This window comes from Mesoplodon bidens (assembly GCF_964165515.1).
Source record: "Mesoplodon bidens genome assembly, chromosome: 4".
NCBI lineage: Eukaryota > Metazoa > Chordata > Mammalia > Artiodactyla > Ziphiidae > Mesoplodon > Mesoplodon bidens.
In genome coordinates this window covers 153058107-153079883 of record NC_138160.1, presented here as the reverse complement: position 1 = coordinate 153079883, position 21777 = coordinate 153058107, and the positions used below count along the sequence as shown (strand labels likewise).

At 39.4% G+C, this 21777-nt stretch overlaps 1 protein-coding gene across 1 annotated transcript in view; it reads left to right on the top strand.

Moving 5' to 3' along the window:
• Positions 1–21777, top strand: part of UIMC1 (ubiquitin interaction motif containing 1) — a 186242-nt gene that overhangs the window by 127594 nt on the left and 36871 nt on the right. Inside the window, 4 exon segments of the mRNA XM_081230769.1 lie at positions 2578–2642; positions 4986–5062; positions 9991–10091; positions 16437–16599. Coding sequence (XP_081086895.1) covers positions 2578–2642; positions 4986–5062; positions 9991–10091; positions 16437–16599 — 406 coding nt within the window.

Sequence of the window (21777 nt, the reverse complement as noted above, 5' to 3'; positions counted from 1 at the left end):
CAGTTTGGATCAGATGATAACTGGTTTCTGGCATCACTGCAATTATAGGGAAGTTGTTAATGAAGATGGAGAGGTCATCGTGATGGCTGTACAGCAGGGAGAGGAAGGTTAGTATATTGATGTGGTCCCTACTTTTTAGGGTCTGATCCTTAATTTTTCAGTCCAGGTACTGGGATTTCTTTCTCAGAAATGACCAGATTCTGTGGGAATGTGAGAACTGACTTTGATTAACCAAATTTCAGTCTGGTATGTGTACCAAATGTCAGTTTGTTAATTTATTATGGAAGAGAGACATTTTCATTAACCAGAATACTCAAGCCCGCCATCATACCTTTTTCTAGGATGAAGGAATCTGGAAGGTTGAAATAATAATCAGAAAATGGAAGTTTTAAGGGGTGATTCAACTCGTCTTTGGAAAGACCTGATAAGCTACTAGTGCCTGCAGCAGAGGACGTTTCTGTGGTGATCAGATGATGTGTCTGTTAACTTTCACTTCCAGACCATGGTGTTGAAGACACTGCTTGATTCTGGGTCTTTGGATTTTTCTTTTTTAGATTTGTTGCTAACTATCCCTTTCCATTAACATATTATTTGTTCAGGTAGAGTGCAATGTCTTGATTAGGCCACAGCTTCCTTAGTGAAAGTTACATTCCTGTCATGCTTCTCTGTTCACCTTGATTAGACTTGGATATTCTAATCAAATTTTGTCTGCTTGTTTTGCTCTGTTATTTTCATATTCTGGAAGAACCTTACTTTACCCGTGTTTAGATTACTGCCATTGAGGTATAAGTTTAGGAATTAAAAATGATTTATTGAAATGAAGACAGTCTTGGGATTCTATGTTGAAATGGTTAGGAAGAAAATTATTTGACTAAACAACATAACTGTAGTGGTTAGAGCATGGATTTTGGAGTCAGAAAGGTCCAGGCTCCACTTTGAACAGCTCTGTGATTTTGGGAAGATTATTTAACCTGTCAAAGTTTCACTTTCCTAATTTCTAAAATAATTTAATAGCTTCTACCTCAGAAGGTTCTTGTGAAGATTAAAGAAGATAATACATGTAAAGGGATTAGCACAGGCCTGGCACATAATAGGTGTACAATAATTTTTTTAAAAAATTACACTGGGAAAGGAAGAGATATGTTTAGCCTGAGGTAGAGGTGGAGGTATCTCATAACTTATTAATCAGTACCTTGTTTGCTTCTGAAGCCAAAGGCTTAGTTGGCTAGTCATTCTAACAAGGTAAAATTCTGTTAAACGGACACCAGGTGTCAGTATTTACCTTTTTTTTTTTTTTTTTGAGATAGAAATAAAACAGTGTTTTGTCACCACTGAGTTCACACAGTCAGGTGAAGTATTTATTTCTGTTGTATTTTAGTCCTTTTGACAGTTTTGTTCAGCCCTCATTTTTCATAATGACTACATTCCCAATCATTGTACAGCTTTATCTTCCCTTTGACTGTAGGCTCATCTAGGCTATTCCTGTTTTTAGTATATTTCATCATTTACCTGAGTGGTATAGAGGTGCCTAACTTGTTTAGGTTATTTATATTCTGTTAGGAGACCCTGAAAGTTTCAGCCAGTAGCTTTACATCTATTGGAAGAAGCCTCACAGCCCAGGCACTTCCTCAGAAGTACCTGTAAGGCAGCAGTAGCTACTTTTTCCACACTCTGCTGTGCACCTACATTTAATGAGTTAACATTTGCACCAACTCTACTATTTATTTTATTTTTATTTTTTTTGTGGTACGCGGGCCTCTCACTGTTGTGGCCTCTCCCGTTGCGGAGCACAGGGTCCGGATGCGCAGGCTCAGCGGCCATGGCTCACGGCGCCTAGCTCTGCTCCGCGGCATGTGGGATCTTCCCGGACCGGGGCATGAACCCGTGTCCCCTGCATCGGCAGGCGGACTCTCAACCACTGTGCCACCAGGGAAGCCCCCAACTCTACTATTAATCAAAGAAAATAATTTTTTTTCTTAGCCAGTCCCTATTTGTTACGTTTCTTAAAAGATATCTTTGTGGCCACATATTAAAACCATAGTGGCAGATTTTTAGCAAAAGGAATCTTTATAACCCTTTCTTTTGGATAGCCTGTGTTATGGCTTGGTTGTGCAAGAGAGACGTCTTTCCACTGAGAACTGAACTTTTCTCTATATCTCTTCCTTCCACAACAAAAGCTTCATAATTGCTTTTCTGAAATCATAATTCATTTGACTCACCAATTAATATTTATGTCTTGCATTTTACACAGTGCATCATATATATTATCTTGTTTAATTCTCACAATAACACTCTGTGAGGCAATTGTTGATAGTATTTTAAGATGAGGAAGCAGATTCAGATGTGACTTACCCAAGATTACAAAGTTAACAGGTGATTCACCCATGATTTAAATTCCAGTGTTATGACTCCACTGGATATGTTCTTTTTATTTAAACTCACTGACTTATGTAAAATGTTTTATTCTTATTACTAATTGCTGAGTGATAATGTTGAACAATTAAATTTTTTTTAAAAAGGAAGAGAAACCAGTTCATCTGTGCCTATATATTTAGGATGTTACATATTTCTTTGCAGTCTTCCCAAGGGCTGTTTGTTGAAGAAACTTCTGAAGAAGGAAATTCTGTACCTGCCTCACAGAGGTAAAATTATATGTCATTATGGGTCTGAATTCTCCTCTGATAGTACCAGAATAAAAGAGATGAACCACATGAGTGACACTGTATAGGAACAGCTTTCCCAGGGACCTTTTGGCTCTTTTATACACACAGCCTAGGAGAAATCATTATCTCCCAGTTCTCAAGTATGCATCTTATAGAAGTCTAGAATATTAGGGTGGAAGAGATCTTAGAGGTTTACTTGTCTAATCCAACGTCTTGGCACAAATTCCATCTGTACTATTCCTGAAAAGTGGTTACATCCTGCTACTCTCTTAACTAACTATACTAGCTTCCTATGCCAATAAGAAGGCTCTAGACTGATTTCTTCATGGTCCTTCTAGTCCTTTCTCCCTTTGTTCCCTCTGCTTATGCTTATTTTATCTGCATATCTAAACCATACACATCTTTTAAGTCTGCTCTTAAGATTTGCATTCTCTTTGAAGCTTTTATATTTTTCAGGCCACACAGAACCTGTATCACCCTCACTCCCTGTCCTATGCCATTTTTAATCTGATTTTGTCTCATCTTTCCTTAAATGGTTGTATTTGTATTACCTCCTCAGTTATTCTTGATGGTTTGATTGATGGGGTTACCTTGTTAAATCTTCTCACTTTAATAATATGTAGAGGTTGATTGGTTACAAACTACACTTACTAACTAGATCAGGCTTCCAATTACTTTTCCCTTTTATTGGTAGTTGACCTTTGAGGATTACTCAAGAGCTTAATTTTGTGTTAACTGACCTTCATCTCCCAAACAGAAGTTGAGACCCAGTTGCCATTTGTCATTTTGTAGTTTAGTTGGTGTTCTTAGGCTTTTGGTTAAGTTGATAGGACTAGGTATTTCTTCCTGAGCTAAAGAATATGGCTTTGGTTTGATTCTCCTGCTGTTAAGACAGTTTTGGAAGTGGTTTTAACCAGAGTAGGCCTTCTGTTTCCTGCAGGCCACTCTGCTTTGTTGTGGTGAGCCTTCTGCAGAGCAGATGTAGGTTTTAATAAATGATTATACGCTTTGTCACCAGGATAGAGTTGGAATTGCAGGCAATGCGGTTTGACTTCAAATTGATTAGCCCATTTTATAAATGTCAGCAAATTGTTTTGTGATGGACCCTTTGAATAGAGCTCTAATGTTACGTGCCGAATAAACTGTCTCTGGCTTAGGTTTATAACAAATGCTCTGAGGTGTTTTATTTAGAGGGAGAAATCACTTGTGGTTTCCTATCAGGATTTAGTTATTTATCATGTATCAGTGGTGGTTATTCTCTCTTCTTTGTGGTTCTTGGTTGATGTGAGGATTTGTGATTTTAAGCGTTCTCTTGCATACTTGATCAAACTAATCGTAAAGCTCTGTGAAGCATGACGAGGCTAGCTTAGATGCCCAGATCTCTCAGGCATGTGTTCCTATGTCAGGAAGAGATTGCACTCCATGAATAGGCAGGGTAAACCAGAAGGTTGCATGAGGGGAGCCATTCATAATTATGTTTTTCTCAGAAGAGATATTCAACCTGGTTGGGCAGATTTAAAAAAAAATAAATTTATTTATTTATTTTTGGCTGTGTTGGGTCTTTGTTTCTGTGCGAGGGCTTTCTCTAGTTGTGGCAAGCAGGGGCCACTCCTCATTGCGGTGTGGGGGCCTCTCACTATCGCCGCCTCCCTTGTTGGGAGCACAGGCTCCAGACGCACAGGCTCGGTAGTTGTGGCTCACGGGCCCAGTTGCTCCGCAGCATGTGGGATCTTCCCAGACCAGGGCTTGAACCCGTGTCCCCTGCACTGGCAGGCAGATTCTCAACCACTGCGCCACCAGGGAAGCCCCGGTTGCGCAGATTTTTGTTGTAGGGCAGTTTGGAATTGTATCTTATTTTTGTTGCTTGGAGAGCCATATCTTGAGTTAAAGAGGAAATTTAACTGCAAGGTGAGGGGAAAGCTATTGTGTTGTCAGAAGAATCTATCTTCTCTTATGAGTTTACAAATCTCTAGCTTTCAGAAGGCTGAGATGGAGGCTATAAAACACTTTTGACATCCTTATATTAGAGTGGATTTTTTTTGTCTGATAGTCCTTACCCTTCAACCTTTCTTTGTGAAGACTTCAAAAGGGGGTTCTTTTCATTCAGTGGTTTCACTGGAACCAAAGTTGTAAGCATATTTATTTTCCCTGTTTTTGGCTTGGAGTTTTCACTACTGATTCCTTGCTTCCCTGTTGTGCTTTTGTGGTATTGGACAGCAGGTATCATTACCTGTGGCTTTGTGAATGACTAACCATTGCTTTTGGCCCCGTGTTCTGATTTATTTTACTGGGAATTCACTGGGGGTTTGGTTCTTTTTTCAGCATTGCTGCTTTGAACAGTAAGAGAAGCTCAGTCCTTATGCCAGAGAGTTCTGCAGAGGAAATCACTGTGTGTCCTGGTAAGTACCCCACTGTGATTTTACCAGTTTCTGATCCCTAGCTATCTACCTTTTTGTGCCTTTTAATTTTTCTGACTTTTCCAGCCCACTCTCAGGAGGTTTACGTGTGATTGATTTGTGTGTGTCTCTCCACACACATACATACATATATATACACACACACACACATTTTTTTTTTTTTTTTTGCGGTATGCAGGCCTCTCACTGTTGTGGCCTCTCCTGTTTTGGAGCACGGGCTCCGGACACGCAGGCTCAGCGGCCATGGCTCACGGGCCCAGCCGCTCCGCAGCATGTGGGATATTCCCGGGCCGGGGCACGAACCCGTGTCCCCTGCATCGGCAGGCAGACTCTCAACCACTGCACCACCAGGGAAGCCCCCCACACACATTTTTGATGGACATTGGCTCTGCTTCTCATCTTTTCTCTTCTTAGAGATAGTTTAGTTTGAAATTAACATGGCTCTTTTGTTTGCTTGTTTGCTTACTAGCCTCATCAGAGATGGCAGCAGAGCATTAGGAATAGCATTTAACTCTAATTGAAAGCCAAGAGGACTTTATGTTTTGGTTTATGAGTTCTCAAAGTGGCTTGTCCTCAAATCTGCCTGTCATTAAACAGTTTTTTTCCCTGAGGCTTTTACTAGTTAGTTTTACATTGCCATTCATGGGGTCTATTGCATAGGGAGTCCAGAAATGGAATTTTGTGCACAGTTCGGCCACTGACTTATTTTTAATCTCAGAACAGATACTTAACCTGGTTAGGTATCATACTTTGCTTTTTGTTAACAGTGGTGATGAGAAGACACATGTATCAATACTTTGTTTAAGGTACGAGAGAGATGTTCATTGAAAGTTGCACATGAATAGGTTTTGATACACAAAATAATTTAAAATGAACTAAAATATCCATTATCTAAGAGAACTCTTGAGTTGAATCATCGTATAATATGAAGAATTATTTTGTGATTATGAACCACTACTTTCTAAGGAATTTGTTTTAGCTTCTATATATATTTTTGGCTTTTCTTAAAAGTGGGGCCTAATATATTATCAGTAACCTTATTCATGTGAGATTAAGGAACTTCCTCTTAATGTTTAAACTCTTTGGGCAGCAAGTGTTGGACGAATGTTACCATAAGTCATATCTAGTTTTCCCTTAGGTTGCGTATAACCTGTCGGGGTCAGAGAGACTCGCAGTTTTCTTGTTTTGGTTTCTTTCAAGTTTTTTTTTTTTTTTTCTACAGAGACTCATTTAGTTTACACATCAGTCTAGGAAAGTCCTGTAACTATTTTTAAACAACTGGCAGCATATTATAAAGGTCTTTCTGTACTTACTTTTAAAGTTTAACTGCGTTGTTTTTATTGAAAGTGGTTTCTATATTCATTTGAAATTTATTTAGATTGCTGCCTAATGATACCCACCAAGAGACCCCTCTACCAATTGCTATGATTTTGGCAGGAGCTGTCAGGAATGCTGTGTTATTTTTGTGAAAAGATAGCATTACTCCCTCTCCATCTGGGAGTGCTGACTTATGCCATCCTGCTGGGAAGTCACCCAGTAAGTTTAGGATGATGGCATGTGACATCACCCTGGGATCTTGCAGGAGGAACCTGCAAATACAATTGAAATCCCTAATGAGAGAAAAGTTAATGAAAAGTAAGCCCTTCATCACTGCAGTTAGATAATTTTTGTGATCGTGACTTGCTGTCATTAGCCTGCTAATTAAGTCCAACTGTTTGCTGATATGAACCACTTCTAAATGAGATCACAAAAGGTTTCCCTAACATTACTGTTCCTTTTGCTAAGAAAGTGTAACTACTTCTCCATGGAGTCAGACTCCTCAGTCTCTTTAATTTAGTGGCTTAAAGACTTAAACATAAGACATGATACCATAAAACTCTTAGAAGAGATCATAGGCGAAACATTCTCTGACATAAATTGTACCAATGCTTTATTAGATCAGTCTCCCAAGGCAATAGAAATAAAAACAAAACTAAACAAATGGGACCTAATCAAACTTACAAGCTCTTGCACAGCAAAGGAAACCATAAACAAAACAAAAAGACAGCCAACAGAATGGGAGAAAATATTTGCAAACAATACAACCAACAAGGACTTAATTTCCAAAATATGCAAACAGCTCATACAACGCAACAACAAGAAAACAAACAACCCAATCGAAAAATGGGCAGAAGACCTAAATAGACATTTCTCCAAAGAAGAAATACAGATGGCCAGTAAGCACATGAAAAGATGCTCAACATTGCTAATTATTAGAGAAATGCAAATCAAAACTACAATGAGGTACCACCTCACACTGGTCAGAATGGCCATCATTAAAAAGTCTACAAATAACAAATGCTGGAGAGGATGGGGAGAAAAGGGAATCCTCCTACGCTGTTGCTGGTAATGTAAGTTGGTGCAGTCATGATGGAAAACAGTATGGAGTTTCCTCAAAAAGCTAAAAATTAGAATTACCATATGATCCAGCAATCCCACTCTTAAGCATATATCCAGACAAAACTATAATTCAAAAAGATGCGTGCACTCCTGTGTTTATAGCAACACTACTCATAGTAGCCAAGACATGGAAGCAACCTAAATGTCCATCAACAGATGACTGGAGAAAGAAGATGTGGTACATATGTACAATGGAATACTACTCAGCCACATAAAAGAACAAAATAATGCCATCTGCAGCAACATGGATGGAACTAGAGATTATCATACTAAGTGAAGTAAGTTAGAAAGAGAGAGATAAATACTATATGATATCATTTATATGTGGAATCTAAAATATGACGCAAATGAAGCTACCTACGAAACAGAAACAGACTCACACACATAGAGAACAGACCTGTGGTTGCCAAGGGGGAAGGGGGTGGGGGAGGGATTGAGCAGGAGGTTTGGGTTAGCAGATGCAAACTATTATATATAGAATGGATAAACAACAGGGTCCTATTGTATGGCACATGGAACTAAATTCAATATCCTGTGATAAACCATAATGGAAAAGAATGTAAAGAAGAATGTATATGTATGTATAACTGAATCACTTTGCTGTACAGCAGAAATTAGCAAAACATTGTAAATCAAGTGTACTTCAATAAAAAATACATATATAATTTAGAAGCTGTGTATAAAAATTTGTCCTAAATGGGTGAAACACAGATTGAGTATAGAAGTCCATCTTACCTATTTTGTTTTGTCTCATATTTCTGGCAGTTCCAGGGGTCTGTTATTCAAACTTATAACAACATATTAGTGAAGAAGCAGGATTACAGCCTTATGCCCATGTTGTGCGTGATGCTAGCATTATTTACTTCTGTGAAACTAATGTCCTCTTAATTTGTCTCTATAGTTGAACATTTCAGCCAGAGAAAGCTTAATTAAAGACTTTTTATTGTTACAGTAGTACAAGCAGTGAGCAACTCTTATTTTCTAACAGACTAAATGTCTTTTTTGGTTATATCTCTCAGGGAAGCTTGACAAAGAAGATTTTGAGGTTTATGCACTATAAGTCTTTTTCCAACAAGGTGGTAAAATCTGTGTGTGCATCCAGTTTTCAAAATATTATGATGTATTAAAATACAGTTGACACTAGAAATGTATATAATCATTCTTTGATGATTGAGAAGATACCTCAGTACCTTTCAGGTATAGTATTTGCCCAGCATTGGCCACTCATTGTATTTGTGAAGCACAGATATATAATACCAGTTAGATGTATAGTGTGTATAGTGTAGATAACAGAGAACTTACTGGATTGTGTTCTCAGATAAATTTCTAGATTTATTGTCATTTTTTGAAATATTGTTAGTGTTCTTTTGTTATATCAAGTGATAGGTGTCTAGACCAGAAGTCAGCAAACTTTTTCTATAAAAAACTAGATAATAAATATTTTAGGCTTTGTGGGCCATACAGTCTGTTGAAACTACTCAGCTCTGCTATTTTAACTCAAAAGTAACCATAGACAGTATAAAGAAGAATGAATGTGGCTGTGTTCCAATAAAACTTCATTTTCAAAAACAGGCAACTGGCTCTATTTGGCCCATGAGCTATAGTTTGCTGACCCCTGACTGAGGCCACGAGAGACCTCATCTTACATCTCCATATTGCTAGTAGCCTGTACAGTACCTGGAACTTCTTCCATAAATATTTATTGCATTAATGTTGAATGAATAAATGCTGCTTAAAGTATAATTAAAGAAAGGCATATCTTTGTTGAGAATGTATTTTTATTTCTGCTCCCAATTTTTGTCTTCTCTAATCATCCCTTTAACCTCAGAATTAGCATCTGTTTTCTGTGAGAATAAATATACTTTAAAACCAGAACTATGCTGGAAAGAAGCCAAATGGATTAACTGATGAATGGATAAACAAATTATAATATATCCATACAATGGAATACTACTCAGCAGTAAAAAGGAATGAACTACTGATATATGTAACACCATGGATGCTTCTCAAACACATTATGCTAAGTGAAAGAAGTCACACACGAAAGATGACACACTGTGTTATTTCATTTATATGACATTCTAGAAAAGGCAGAACTCTAAGAACATAAAGTAGGTTGGTCATTGCAGAGAGCCAAGTAGGAGGAGGATTGACTGCAGAGGGGTACATGAGAACTTTTGGGCTTGTTAGAAATATTTTATATCTTGATTGTGGTGGTGGTGTTGTGGTATAAATGATACCATGTATACATTGTAAATATTTGTCGAAACTCACCATACCGTATACTGAAAATTGGTGAATTCTGTAGTATGTAAATTATGCCTCAGTAAAGCCTTAAGAAGAAACAAACTTGATCTGTATTGCCACTGCAGAATTATCATACCCTAAGCTTAAGGAAACAGGTGTTTGTTTTCTTTAACTATGAAAATACAAAATGAAAATTAATGAAGTTTTAATTTTTTAAATTACAGAGACACAGCTAAGTTCCCCTGAGACTTTTGACCTTGAAAAAGAAGACTTTCCAGGTAGCAGAGAGACCGTGGATGAAGTAAGAATAATGGCAGATAAGGAGGTGAATATTACTTATCATTTTTCTCAGTGTTTTCTTTCTACTGGTAGTCCTCTCTCTGATGCAATATTGACCTTGGATGAAAAGATTTAGGTGACAGAGGGTTAGGGTTTTATCTCAGATTCTTAAAAATGAGTTCAGCACTATTTCTAAATATAACAGTAGTTACCAATTCTTCAGTATTTTAATATGCTTTATTATTTCTGGTACAGATGGGGAAATGGAGGTTTAGGATGTTTGCTCAGTTTGCTCGATTTCAAACTGCTAATAATGGTAGAACCAGAATTTGAACACAGATTTGTCTCCAAAGTCCTGGAGTATTTTCCATTATATACTGATAAGTAACAGAGATGAACAGTCTTGGAAAAAGTCACTACATTTATATTACGACCTAACTTTCAGCCCTAATTTTGAGACGTGATCAGAAATGCAAAATCAGGATAGCAGCATGATAAAATAGGCAAATCTCTATTTGCACTATTACCTTTCCTAACTTCACATATCTGACATTAACCATAAAGCTGATTGACACAAATTCATACTTCTGATTAAGATTCAGTGTATATTTTTTCATATTGAGTCTGGCAAAACAACTTAAATACCAAGAACTCTTTTAAAAAAAATTCAAAATCTTTTTTTTTTTTTTTTTTTTTTTGCTGTACGCGGGCCTCTCACTGCTGTGGCCTCTCCCGTCGCAGAGCACAGGCTCCGGACACACAGGCTCCGCGGCCATGGCTCGCGGGCCCAGCCGCTCCGCGGCACGTGGGACCCTCCGGGATGGGGGCACGAACCCGTGTCCCCTGCATCGGCAGGCGGACTCTCAACCACTGCGCCACCAGGGAAGCCCAAAAAATTCAAAATCTTTAAAATTTGTTGGTGTGAAAAGCAGCCTGAGAATTAAACTAGTTTTTCTGTGAAAATAAATTTTTTGGTTACATATGTTTATACTGTTTTATCCTGAGCAATTTAAAAAAGCTTCATTCTGGGCTTCCCTGGTGGCGCAGTGGTTGGGAGTCCGCCTGCCAATGCAGGGGACATGGGTTCATGCCCCGGTCCGGGAGGATCCCACATGCCGCGGAGCGGCTGGGCCCGTGAGCCATGGCCGCTGAGCCTGTGCGTCCGGAGCCTCTGCTCCGCAGCGAGAGAGGCCACAGCGGAGAGAGGCCCGCGTGCCACACACAAAAAAATTAAAATAAATAAATAAATAAATAAAGTTTCATTCTGTTATTCCTTTTTATACTCTAGGTTTTTTTTGAAAACAGTTTTTACAGTGGAAGTTAGATCCCCTTCCTAGTTTCTGCACTGCAGGTAACTGGGTAGAAATTCTGCTTTCATGAATCATGCACACTGTTTGGTTCCCTGGAACCTGATCTGTCACAGCTGACAGACCAAGATTCCCTGATGCCAGTGGTGTTAGGAAAGATGAGGACACTCCCTGCATCAGAGATACTGAGGATAGATCCTGCTAGATAATGTCAAAATGGCCTCCGGTTCTTTTCCTAGGGAGGGACCAGAACCTTCTAAATGGGGATGGGGGAACAGAGTGTTATTAACATAGTTATTCTAACATGCATAGGAAGCCCTGCAAGCCCTTAGTTAATTGAGGCTGATTTCTTACCCGTCCATGGCTGCAAAGGAAACTATTCTTTGTTTGGGGCAAAGAGCATGAGCCCTATTTAGAAGTTATATATGTCTGCAGCACTACACATCAAATGGATGGAATTGTATGGTCTTTTTCACACTGAATGTCCTCTTTTTGGTGTTGCTGTTTGCTGATATCTGTGGATACTCTAAATAGTCTTAGAAGTTTCCATTAAAAGAAGTTAGATACTGTAGTTTTTGAGTCATTGCACAATCACTAGTTACAAATCACTTATTAGAAAGATAGAATCTGGGCATTTTATGTGTGCACAGTGATAGTATCATAATGGGTATGGACTCTTGCCCTTGGAATCTGTGTATCGGGTCATCTGCCCTAAAATTTCTTGTTTATTGGAAGGTGGTATGGTGTAGTGCAAGGAGCTTGAGCATTGGAATTAGAAGACATGGCTTTGAATCCCAACCCCGCCACCTTGGGCAGGTTAATTAATTGTTTTATTCATTTATTTGGCAGATATTATAGTGTGCCAGTCATTGTTTTAGAGTCTTGAGATATAAGGTAAATAAGAAAAAAACAATCCCTGCCCTCAAAGGGACACCTAAACAGATAATTATAATGTGATCTGACAAATGTAATGTTAGAGAGATGCCTAGGGTATTAGGGGAACATAGGAGAGGAATGCTTCTTCATTTATAAAATGGAGACAAAAATAGCCTATTTTGGGCTTCCCTGATGGCGCAGTGGTTGAGAGACCGCCTGCCAATGCAGGGGACACGGGTTCGTGCCCTGGTCCGGGAAGATCCCACATGCCGCGGAGCGGCTGGGCCCGTGAGCCATGGCCGCTGAGCCTGCGCATCCGGAGCCTGTGCCCTGCAACGGGAGAGGCCACAACAGTGAGAGGCCCGCGTACCGCAAAAAAAAAAAAAAAATAGCCTATTTTATTGGGTTGCTCTGAAGATTAAATTAGATAAAGAATATAAAACACATAGCAGGAGGTGGCACAAGTAGAAATGTGCATGTGGAACTGCTTTGTAATGTATTTTGGCTGTTCAGTGATATTAGCTTACTAATGACAGAGAACTGCTTGACAGTATTTGAGGTATTTGGAATACCTCTGCCGGAACTGTAGTCCCTCTTGATTTGATTTTCTGCAATGGTCAGATTCCTTTGGAAATAATATTTTTGAAATAGCTTGGCTGAGAGTTTCCCTTAGTTGGGGTCTCAGATATTCTGTACTCAGAAGGGTTAATAGACTTTATTCAGACTCAAATACAGTTGACCCTTGAACAACGAGGGGGTGAGGGGTGCCGACTGTTCGTGCAGTTGAAAATCCGTGTATAACTTATAGCGGGCCCTTGGTATCTGTATTTTCCCCCTATCTGTGGTTCCACATCCGAGAATTCAGCCAACTGCAGATCATTTAGTACCGTAGCATTTACTGTTGAAAAACATTTGTATATAAGTGGACCTGTGCAACTGTAGTCAGTTTAGTCAGTTGGTTTTTAAGTTAACAGTGTTAAGTAAACTGTCTGTAGTAAGAGGGGAAAGATCTAAACAGTTTTCTAAGCTGCAAATAAACCTGGTGGGGAATGGGTGGGGGAGTTGGTAACTATAGGACATACTCTCATTTTCATTGGGTCCATTTCTTGAGACATACTCTCATTTTCATTGGGTCCATTTCTTGAGATGAGGTTTCTTTTCAGGCCAGAAAGTAAAGGCCAGCCTTTAAGAGATCATGATTTGGTGTCCAAGTACTTCTTCTGAGAAATACATGTATAGTATTTTAAAAGAAGTGGAAGCGTCTCTGCAGAGACCCAGTCCCTAACTACATAGTCCTCATAAGAGCTTCTTTGCTTGTATCTTTTCCTCTTGAGGCTTCTCCATTGTAGCTAATATTTAAATAGACCTTTTTAAATGGTGCTGGGAAAAAACTTAGGTTAATATAAAAATGTTCAGAAACCTTCTGGGTTGCCTATGAATGTGATTGGAAGTGGGCTTGTATTCACAATAAAACAAAAATAGATTGATTCCTCCCTCTTGAATACTACCTTAATAGTTGGAGGTACCTTCTCTGCATTTTATAGAGCTGGTAATGAATACAAAGGGGTGTAGTACTGGGTGTGAGCACCAGTGACATTCATGTCATACAACATTTCTGTGCTTAGTGAACTTCAGAATGCCAAGTAACTGCTTAACTGCCACTTACTTTCATTAACTCAAGACTACTTGCAAATTATAGGGTATATTGATTTTTCTCCGCTCTGCTCAGATGGCTTTGCATTCACAAGACAACTTTTTCTTGTAAAATTTGTGAACAGAGGAACCTGGGTTTGTAAGAATCTCAGTGACTAAGCTTGGAATAAAAAAACACCTAGAACTTCCAGACCCACTGGACTTGCCTCACATACTAGAGAAGAATAATAGAACCAGAGAGTCTCCCAATACCTGGCAGAGTCAGCTTCCAGAAACAAAGTGGAGAGGAGGGGTGCTTTTTGTTTTTGCCACACCGTAGTGGAGTACTGAGAGTTTTGATGGCACCAAGGCCTGGGTTTGAGTCTACATTGTCCAGTTACTCACTTTGTGATCAGCAGGTTACTTTGCCTTTCCAAGCCTCACTTTCCTCTTCTGTAATACTGGAGCTAGTGATAGCTGTGCCAATTGGGTTGTTGTGAAGGATAGTTATGGAAAATGCTTGGCCAAGCCTGGCATAGTATAGGAACTCAACCACTCTTAGTTCCTTTCTCATCTTTCTTTTTCCCCTTCCTTTTAAAGTAAAAGGCAGGTATGTGTTGAAAACAATGTTTTCTGGCAGTTGTAGAAGTCGTTTTACTTGGTATTTATTTAGATGACCTGTTTTCCTCTCTGCTGGATTACATTCACAGGTGGTAAATTGAAGGGATGGCCTAAACTTAGAGACTAAAAGAAAAAAAAAAAAAAACCACCCCAGTTGGCTCAGAGCTCAAATTATCTACCTACTGCAGTTTTGGTCCTATTTTGTTCTTGTATCAGAAGAGGGTTTATTTTTTTTCCCATAGTAAGGCATAATGACGGCCCAGGTGCTCCTTGCTCTTAAATGGAAGCAGTGACTATGCAGGACAGTTTCACATTGATTGGATAGGACATGCTGTCCTTTGAATCAAGTGTTAGGCAGTAGTGCTGCAGTGCTCACACATACTATAGAATTAATCACTGCAGAGTTCTTGACTCTGACCTGTAAAGGTAAAATAAAACTGCCTCTGAGAGACTGGGAACTGTAAGAAAAATGAAGACTACAAAACACTGAGAAGGGAGTAAGAATGACTTTGTCAGAATTGTCTTAGTGATTTCTTCAGGCCTTCTTAAATATTTGGGTCTTAGTTGTGTTTCCTCTTTCAACCCAAAAGTCACAAATAAAACATAAGAAGTGGTTGGTTTTACTGGTATAAGCTGAGACCTAGGTTCTTAACTTATTTTAGTTGTGTTGCTTTTGCTTAGAGCTCTTTTTTTTCCCCCCTAACTCTTGATATCCGAAGTCACTTACAGTGATCACAGTTCTGTGTGTGTGTGTGTGTAATTAATTCTTTTTTGTCTTTCAGTTTTATTGAGATATAATTTACATACAGCACTGTGTAAGTTTAAGGGGTACAGTATAATGATTTGACTTACATGCATAGTTAAATGATTTTCACAGTAAGCTTAGTGAACATCCATAATCTCATATAGATATAAAATCAAAGAAATAGAAAAAAAAATTTTTTTCCTTGTGATGAAAACTCTTTAGGATTTGCTCTCAACTTTCTAATATATAACATACAGCAGTGTTAATTATATTATCACACTGTACATTACAGCCCTAGTACTTATTTATGTTACAGTTGGGAGTTTGTACCTTTTGACTGCCTTCACAGTTCTTTTGTGAGATTGAAAAAGTGTCTTTTTAAAAAAATTATTTATTTATTTTATTTACTTTTGGCTGTGTTGGGTCTTTGTTGCTGCGCGTGGGCTTTCTCTAAGTTGCAGCAAGTGGGGGCTACTCTTCATTGTGGTGCGTGGGCTTCTTATTGCGGTGGCTTCTCTTGTTGCGGAGCACAGGCTCTAGGCGTGCAGGCTTCAGTAGCTGTGGCACGTGGGCTCAGTAGTTGTGGCTCGCGGGCTTAGTTGCTCTGTGGCATGTGGGATCTTCCTGGACCAGGGCTCAAACCCATGTCCCCTGCACTGGCAGGCGGATTCTTAACCACTTTGCCAACAGGGAAGTCCCTGAAAAAGTGTCTTTAAGATGCTGTTGATAATACAAACTGAAACACAGCAGACACAGCATACTGACCCAATGAGGACAGCTCCTTGCAGTGTGATAGAGAGGAATGCTGTCAGGTTTTGGAGCCAAATAGTCCTTGGTTTGAATTTCAGCTCTGCCACTTACTTATTCTGTAACTTTGGGCAAGTTACTTTACTCTTTTGGACAACACTTTTCTCAAGTGTAAGAAGAGTGTGTTCGTACCTTTGTAAGATTATCATGAGGTTTAAATGAGTATTACATGCACAGTGCTTAGCACATAGTAGGCAGGCACTGAATAAGTATTATTCAGTATAATAAATAAATATTAACTATATTAGTGTATCTCCCAATCTGCTGTCCTGAATTTGGCAAACTGATTGGTATCACCTCATTGAAAGTAAGTGGAATATAGGATGGAGTCTTGCAGTTCTTTTTGGGAAAAGATACTTTATAAAGTAAAGCTAGTACAATTGCCATTTGTCCTGCTCTTCAGGTTCTTCAGGTTGATAACAGGGAAGAAGCTGAGAAGGAAATACGTACTACTACCTTCTCATCTAGTACCCAGGTATCCTGCCCACTATGTGACCAAGGCTTCCCACCCACAAAGATCGAGCGACATGCCATGTACTGCAATGGACTGATGGGTCAAGATACAGGTAAAGCCAGATTCCTTTCTTCAACTGTGTGGTGGTTTTGTAATCCTATACGATACAGTGCAACAGACAACTCTTCTTCAATGTTAAAGTTTTTTTTTTTTTAATCTAGCTAATTATCTAGTGCTTTTCATGTTCGTTATAACTTTATACTATTTTGTTGCACATACCTCAGGACAAGGGGAAGGGAAAAATCTTTTCATCTTTCAATGTTTCACACTTACTCTTTGCTATAGGCAGGCCAGAGATCATTGTTATCCCATGGACCTTGAATTTCAATTTATATATTCAAATATTGAAACTCCTATGGAACTAGAGGAACTAAGTTCTAGAGTTGCCCGTTTTTCATTCAAAATAAGTCCCTTGTGTGTGTGTGTGTGTGTGTGTGTGTGTGTGTGTAAATTCTACCTAAAGATAGTTAACAGCTGAAAAATATCACTAATTTCGGGCTTCCCTGGTGGTGCCGTGGTTGGGGGTCCGCCTGCCGATGCAGGGGATGCGGGTTCATGCCCTGGTCCGGGAGGATCCCACATGCTGCGGAGCGGCTGGGCCTGTGGGCCATGTCCGCTGAGCCTGCGCGTCTGTAGCCTGTGCTCCACAGCGGGAGAGGCTACAGCAGTGAGAGGCCTGCGTACCGCAAAAAAAAAAAAAAAAAAAAAAATCACTAATTTCCATTCATGTCCTACATGTCTCTGCTGCATCACCCTGGAGGTTTTGGTTCTCTCTCGAAGAGTTCACAAAAGGCCTTGGTTTTGGTGCAGTGTGACATATTGGGCAAGAGAATCTGCTTGTTCATCACAGCCCTTGAAATACCACCCCTGATCTTGCCTTTCTGTTTATGACTTTAAACTCTAAATATAATAGAATCTGCACAACTCTGTGGTCTAACATGTTGAATGTAACCATAACTTAGATGATTAGAAGTGTTGCAACATTTTTCTCAGTGCTACTTGGTTCCCATAACTTAGAGATATTTAATCTGAAATTGTATTATTGTGAGGTGTTTTATACATTAAGATTTCCAGGAAAGAAAGGCACATGTTATTTAATTTTTCTGAAGTCATACACTTCTTATTAATTAAATAAGGAAGTACCTAAACTTATAATTTAAATAAATTTGTTGATTTTTCTGATTGTAAAGTAGTACCTGTTCATTGTAGTATGAATAATAATAATGGCTTACATTTATTGAATACTTGAAATGAGTCAGGAATTATTTACATAAATGAGACCATGCCACACGTGTGTAATTCTGCAATTTGCCTTTTTTTATTTATCAGTAAGTTTAGATCTTTCTATGTGCAGGTATATTTTTTACATAGTTGAGATCTGACTGTTTGTAAAATTCTGTTTTGTTTTTTTCTACTTAGAGCATAAAAATTTCCCCATGTCACTAAAACTTATGTGTAAAAATATTTTTAATGCTTGTATAATATTCTGTAATCCAGATTGCCTCCATTTATTTAATTGTGTGTTTAGAATGCTTCAAGTTGCCATGTTATATGACAGTGAGCTTTTTATGCCTAAAATTATTGCTGTATTTTGGGGTTATTTTCTAAGGATGTATTTTTAGTTTGGGTGATAGTAAAAAAAGATGGGGCTCTGGAGTCCAATCAGTCTGAGATTGAGTCCCACGTCTGTCAGTTACTAGTCTGTGACCCTGCGCTAGTTTCCAGGCTTCCCTTCATGCATCTGTCAAACAGTAGAAATGACCTTATTTGGTTTTTGTGAGGTCGAAGGAGATATTTTAAGTAAAGTGTTCAGCACAACATAGTAAGTACTTAAGAACTTTGATGTGGAATTCCCAGTAGTGGAATTACTAGGTCAAAGATTTTGTCATCATTTTAAAGGGTTTTTATGAATAGCATTGTAGTCTTTTAAATACAGTGAAAGTTGAAGACCTAAATCTGGTCGTCTCCTTTAATAGAAGAGCACTGTAGGTCTAGGATTTTAGATGCAGTTTTACCTTGACATAGCTCTTTAGTTTGATTTTTAGTGGAGAGTTCCAGTGACTGAAAGAATTCTAGGTCTGGGCCTTTGGTGACCAGAGAAGGGAGAGACTATTTTGTCTATATCACCAGACACCTTACCCAACTGGTATTAGTTACTGAGTCAACAATGCACTCAGCACTGAGGTCCAGAAATAAATGAGTTTGAGAAACTGAATCCCCATTGAGCTCTAGGAATAGATGACCTTCTTCCAGTCAGAATCAAAAGGTAAAGAGGAGTATAGAGTAGCTCCTACTGATATCTCCCAGACTGAACGCTGATAGTTTGTGCTTAAACAGGAAGCTTTGGTATTCATCTCTGTCAGACATCTTTCAGCTATATGATATTTGCTTTTAAGCTTGTTCTTCCTTACAGGGGTGCGGTGGGGCAACTCACAGCCCCAAATACTTGATTCAGGCTTGTTTCTGAGTTTTCTGAAACCTAATGCAGACTTATACCATCAGAACCAGGTTTTTCTCATTGAACTTGTTGAGAGGCTGACACCACCAGGAGGGCAAAGTAGACTGAGAGTTGCATTGTTGTCCATTCAGGACAAGCCTTTCAAGTTCTCTTTAATCTGTTAGGCCAAGTGTCAGTGATCCTGTGTGATTCTGCTCAGTTGGATTTACACTCTGGGTCTTGAGGACTCTTTAAAATATAGATATAAGTGTGTTTTCTGATATAATTGGAAGTCCTTATTTTCTTGGCACTGTATGTCTTGTAGCCCTGATCCAAATGTCTCAGACCTCCATCCAAAGATGTCTGCTGTATCCTGAATGACAGTCACACTTTATTTTTTATGAGGAAATTTGTTTTAAAAATTAGTTCAGGGACTTCCCTGGTGGTCCAGTGGTTAAGACTCTGTGCTTCCATTGCAGAGGGCACGGGTGCTATCCCTGATCCCTGGGGATCCTGCATGTCGCTGTCCCCAGAGAAGGGTGGGCTTAGCCTGAGCTGGATAGGTTTGGACAAACCCATAGGAAAGTAGGGGGCCCTTTATCCTCTTATGGGTTAGATAAGATAGGAAGCAAGGGAAACAGCCACTCAATGACAGCTTCCTTTTAATCTTCCTAATAGTGTTAGCTTACCTAAATTACCCTTTCTGAGTATGTGACATTTTAGGCCTTACGGACAAGTTTGGAGCAGGGAGTCCTCACTGGAACTGCCCCACTCTCTGCTTACTCCTCTACTTTCCTGCAGACAGAGCTTGGGGCTCTAGGTGGGGTGGGGGAAGTATTGATAGTTAGACGAATTATGTGAAACACCTACTAGTGTGCCTGACATATAGTGGGTTTTCAGTAAATTTGCTGTCTTTATTTGGTTTCTCCACCAGTTTCCTGTCCCATCTTCCTTGCCAGGGATAGTAATGATTGTTCTGGGTCCTCTCAGCTTTATGACTGAAGACAGAGGGCCGTCCACTGTCTTCAGCCTAATTTTTTTTTTTTTTTGCATTACGCGGGCCTCTCACTGTTGTGCCTCTCCCGTTGCGGAGCACAGGCTCCGGATGCGCAGGCTCAGCGGCCATGGCTCATGGGCCCAGCTGCTCCGCGGCATGTGGGATCTTCCCGGACCGGGGCACGAGCCCGTGTCCCCTGCATCGGCAGGCGGACTCTCAACCACTGCGCCACCAGGGAAGCCCCACAGCCTAATATTTTAATCTTTGGTAAAAGGAAGCCTTTCCCACAATGGAGGGGAAAGAGTTACACATAACCCAGGCTGGGAGACCATTAGCCCAGTGCCTAAGAGGATGGAATAAGAGGGAGGACTTCCCTCCCAGGGCTAAGTATTCAGCTTTCCCCTCCTTCCTGTTTTCCCCTGAATCTGATCCTAGACATGCTTGTTTGGCTGTCTAAAAGAAATAGTAATTAGAGTCATTTACATGAAGTGTCTACCATTTATGCCTAGTTACCGTGCAGCACAATAACAATTATGCATATCATTAAATGTGTCTGATTAACTTCGCTGTAAGTTTTATTTTATTATAATACTACACTCTGGTTAAGTTGGCTCAGTCTGCTCAGTTTGTTGCTCAATGACATGGCTATCTGTTCACAACTGTGGAAAAATTAGAGGGAGTGTCCTTTAAAGGCATTGTTTGAAGGGAGATGATTTGCTAAAGTAATCTAGACTGGAACAAAAGCAGGTTGCCTTTGCATATTTGCTTTTTGGAAAATGTCTTTGAGACCATTTTCATTTAAACACCTAGGAAGAATAAAGGTCTTCATTTACTCATGCAGTAAATACTTACTAAATGCCTCCTACATGCCAGATATAGTGAACAGAATACACAGAGTCCATGTTCTCAGAGAGCTTGTGTTCTAGTAGTGGGATACTATTACAATAAACAAGTAAACATATAATATGTCACGTTGATAAGTATTTTAGAGGAAAAAAAGAAATCAGAGGAAGAGGCGAATAGGGAGTATTGAGGTCAGGAGGTGGCAGTTTAAAATAGGTGGTGTGGAAGTTTCCATTGAGAAGGTGACATTTGAACAGAGACCTAAAGGAAGTGAGGGAATAAGCTAAGAGAATTTCTAGTGGAGAGGAGAATGTTACAGGCAGAGGGAACAGTAAGTTCAAAGACCCTGAGGTGTGAGCAGGCTTGGTGTCTATGAGGAATGACAAAGAAGCCAGTGCAACTGCAGTAGAGTAAGTGAGGGAGAGATTAACAATGAGACCAGAGAGGTAATTGGGGAGGGGGCAGGTAGACAGATCACATAGGGCTCTTAGGCCATTAGTGAGGACTTTAGCTTTTAAAGGAGGAAACATTGGAGGGGTTTGAGCAAAAAATGAATTAATATTTGAACAAGGGATCACTCTGGCTGCTGTGTGAATAGATTGTTGGGTGACAAGGGTGGAAGCTGGGAGAACAGCCAACGTTTTATTTTTGGTAATAAGATAGAGTGGGAGAAACTTGGGCTTTGGAACTAGGTAGATCTGAACTTAAATTTCAGCTGTAATACTTGTCAGCTGGGTAATGCTTGACAAATTATCTTACTCTTTGAGGATCAGGTGCCTCATTTGTAAAATTAGCCTAACATCATTAGGATTGTCATGGGAATCAGAGATAAAGCACCCAGCACTGTGTCTAGATTGTTTTAGATATTCAATAAATGGTAGCTACTGTTATTGTTGAATATTTTTCTTGCCTGTGTAGTCTTTTTGAAGTCTGTGTTTCTGTGTGCTAATACA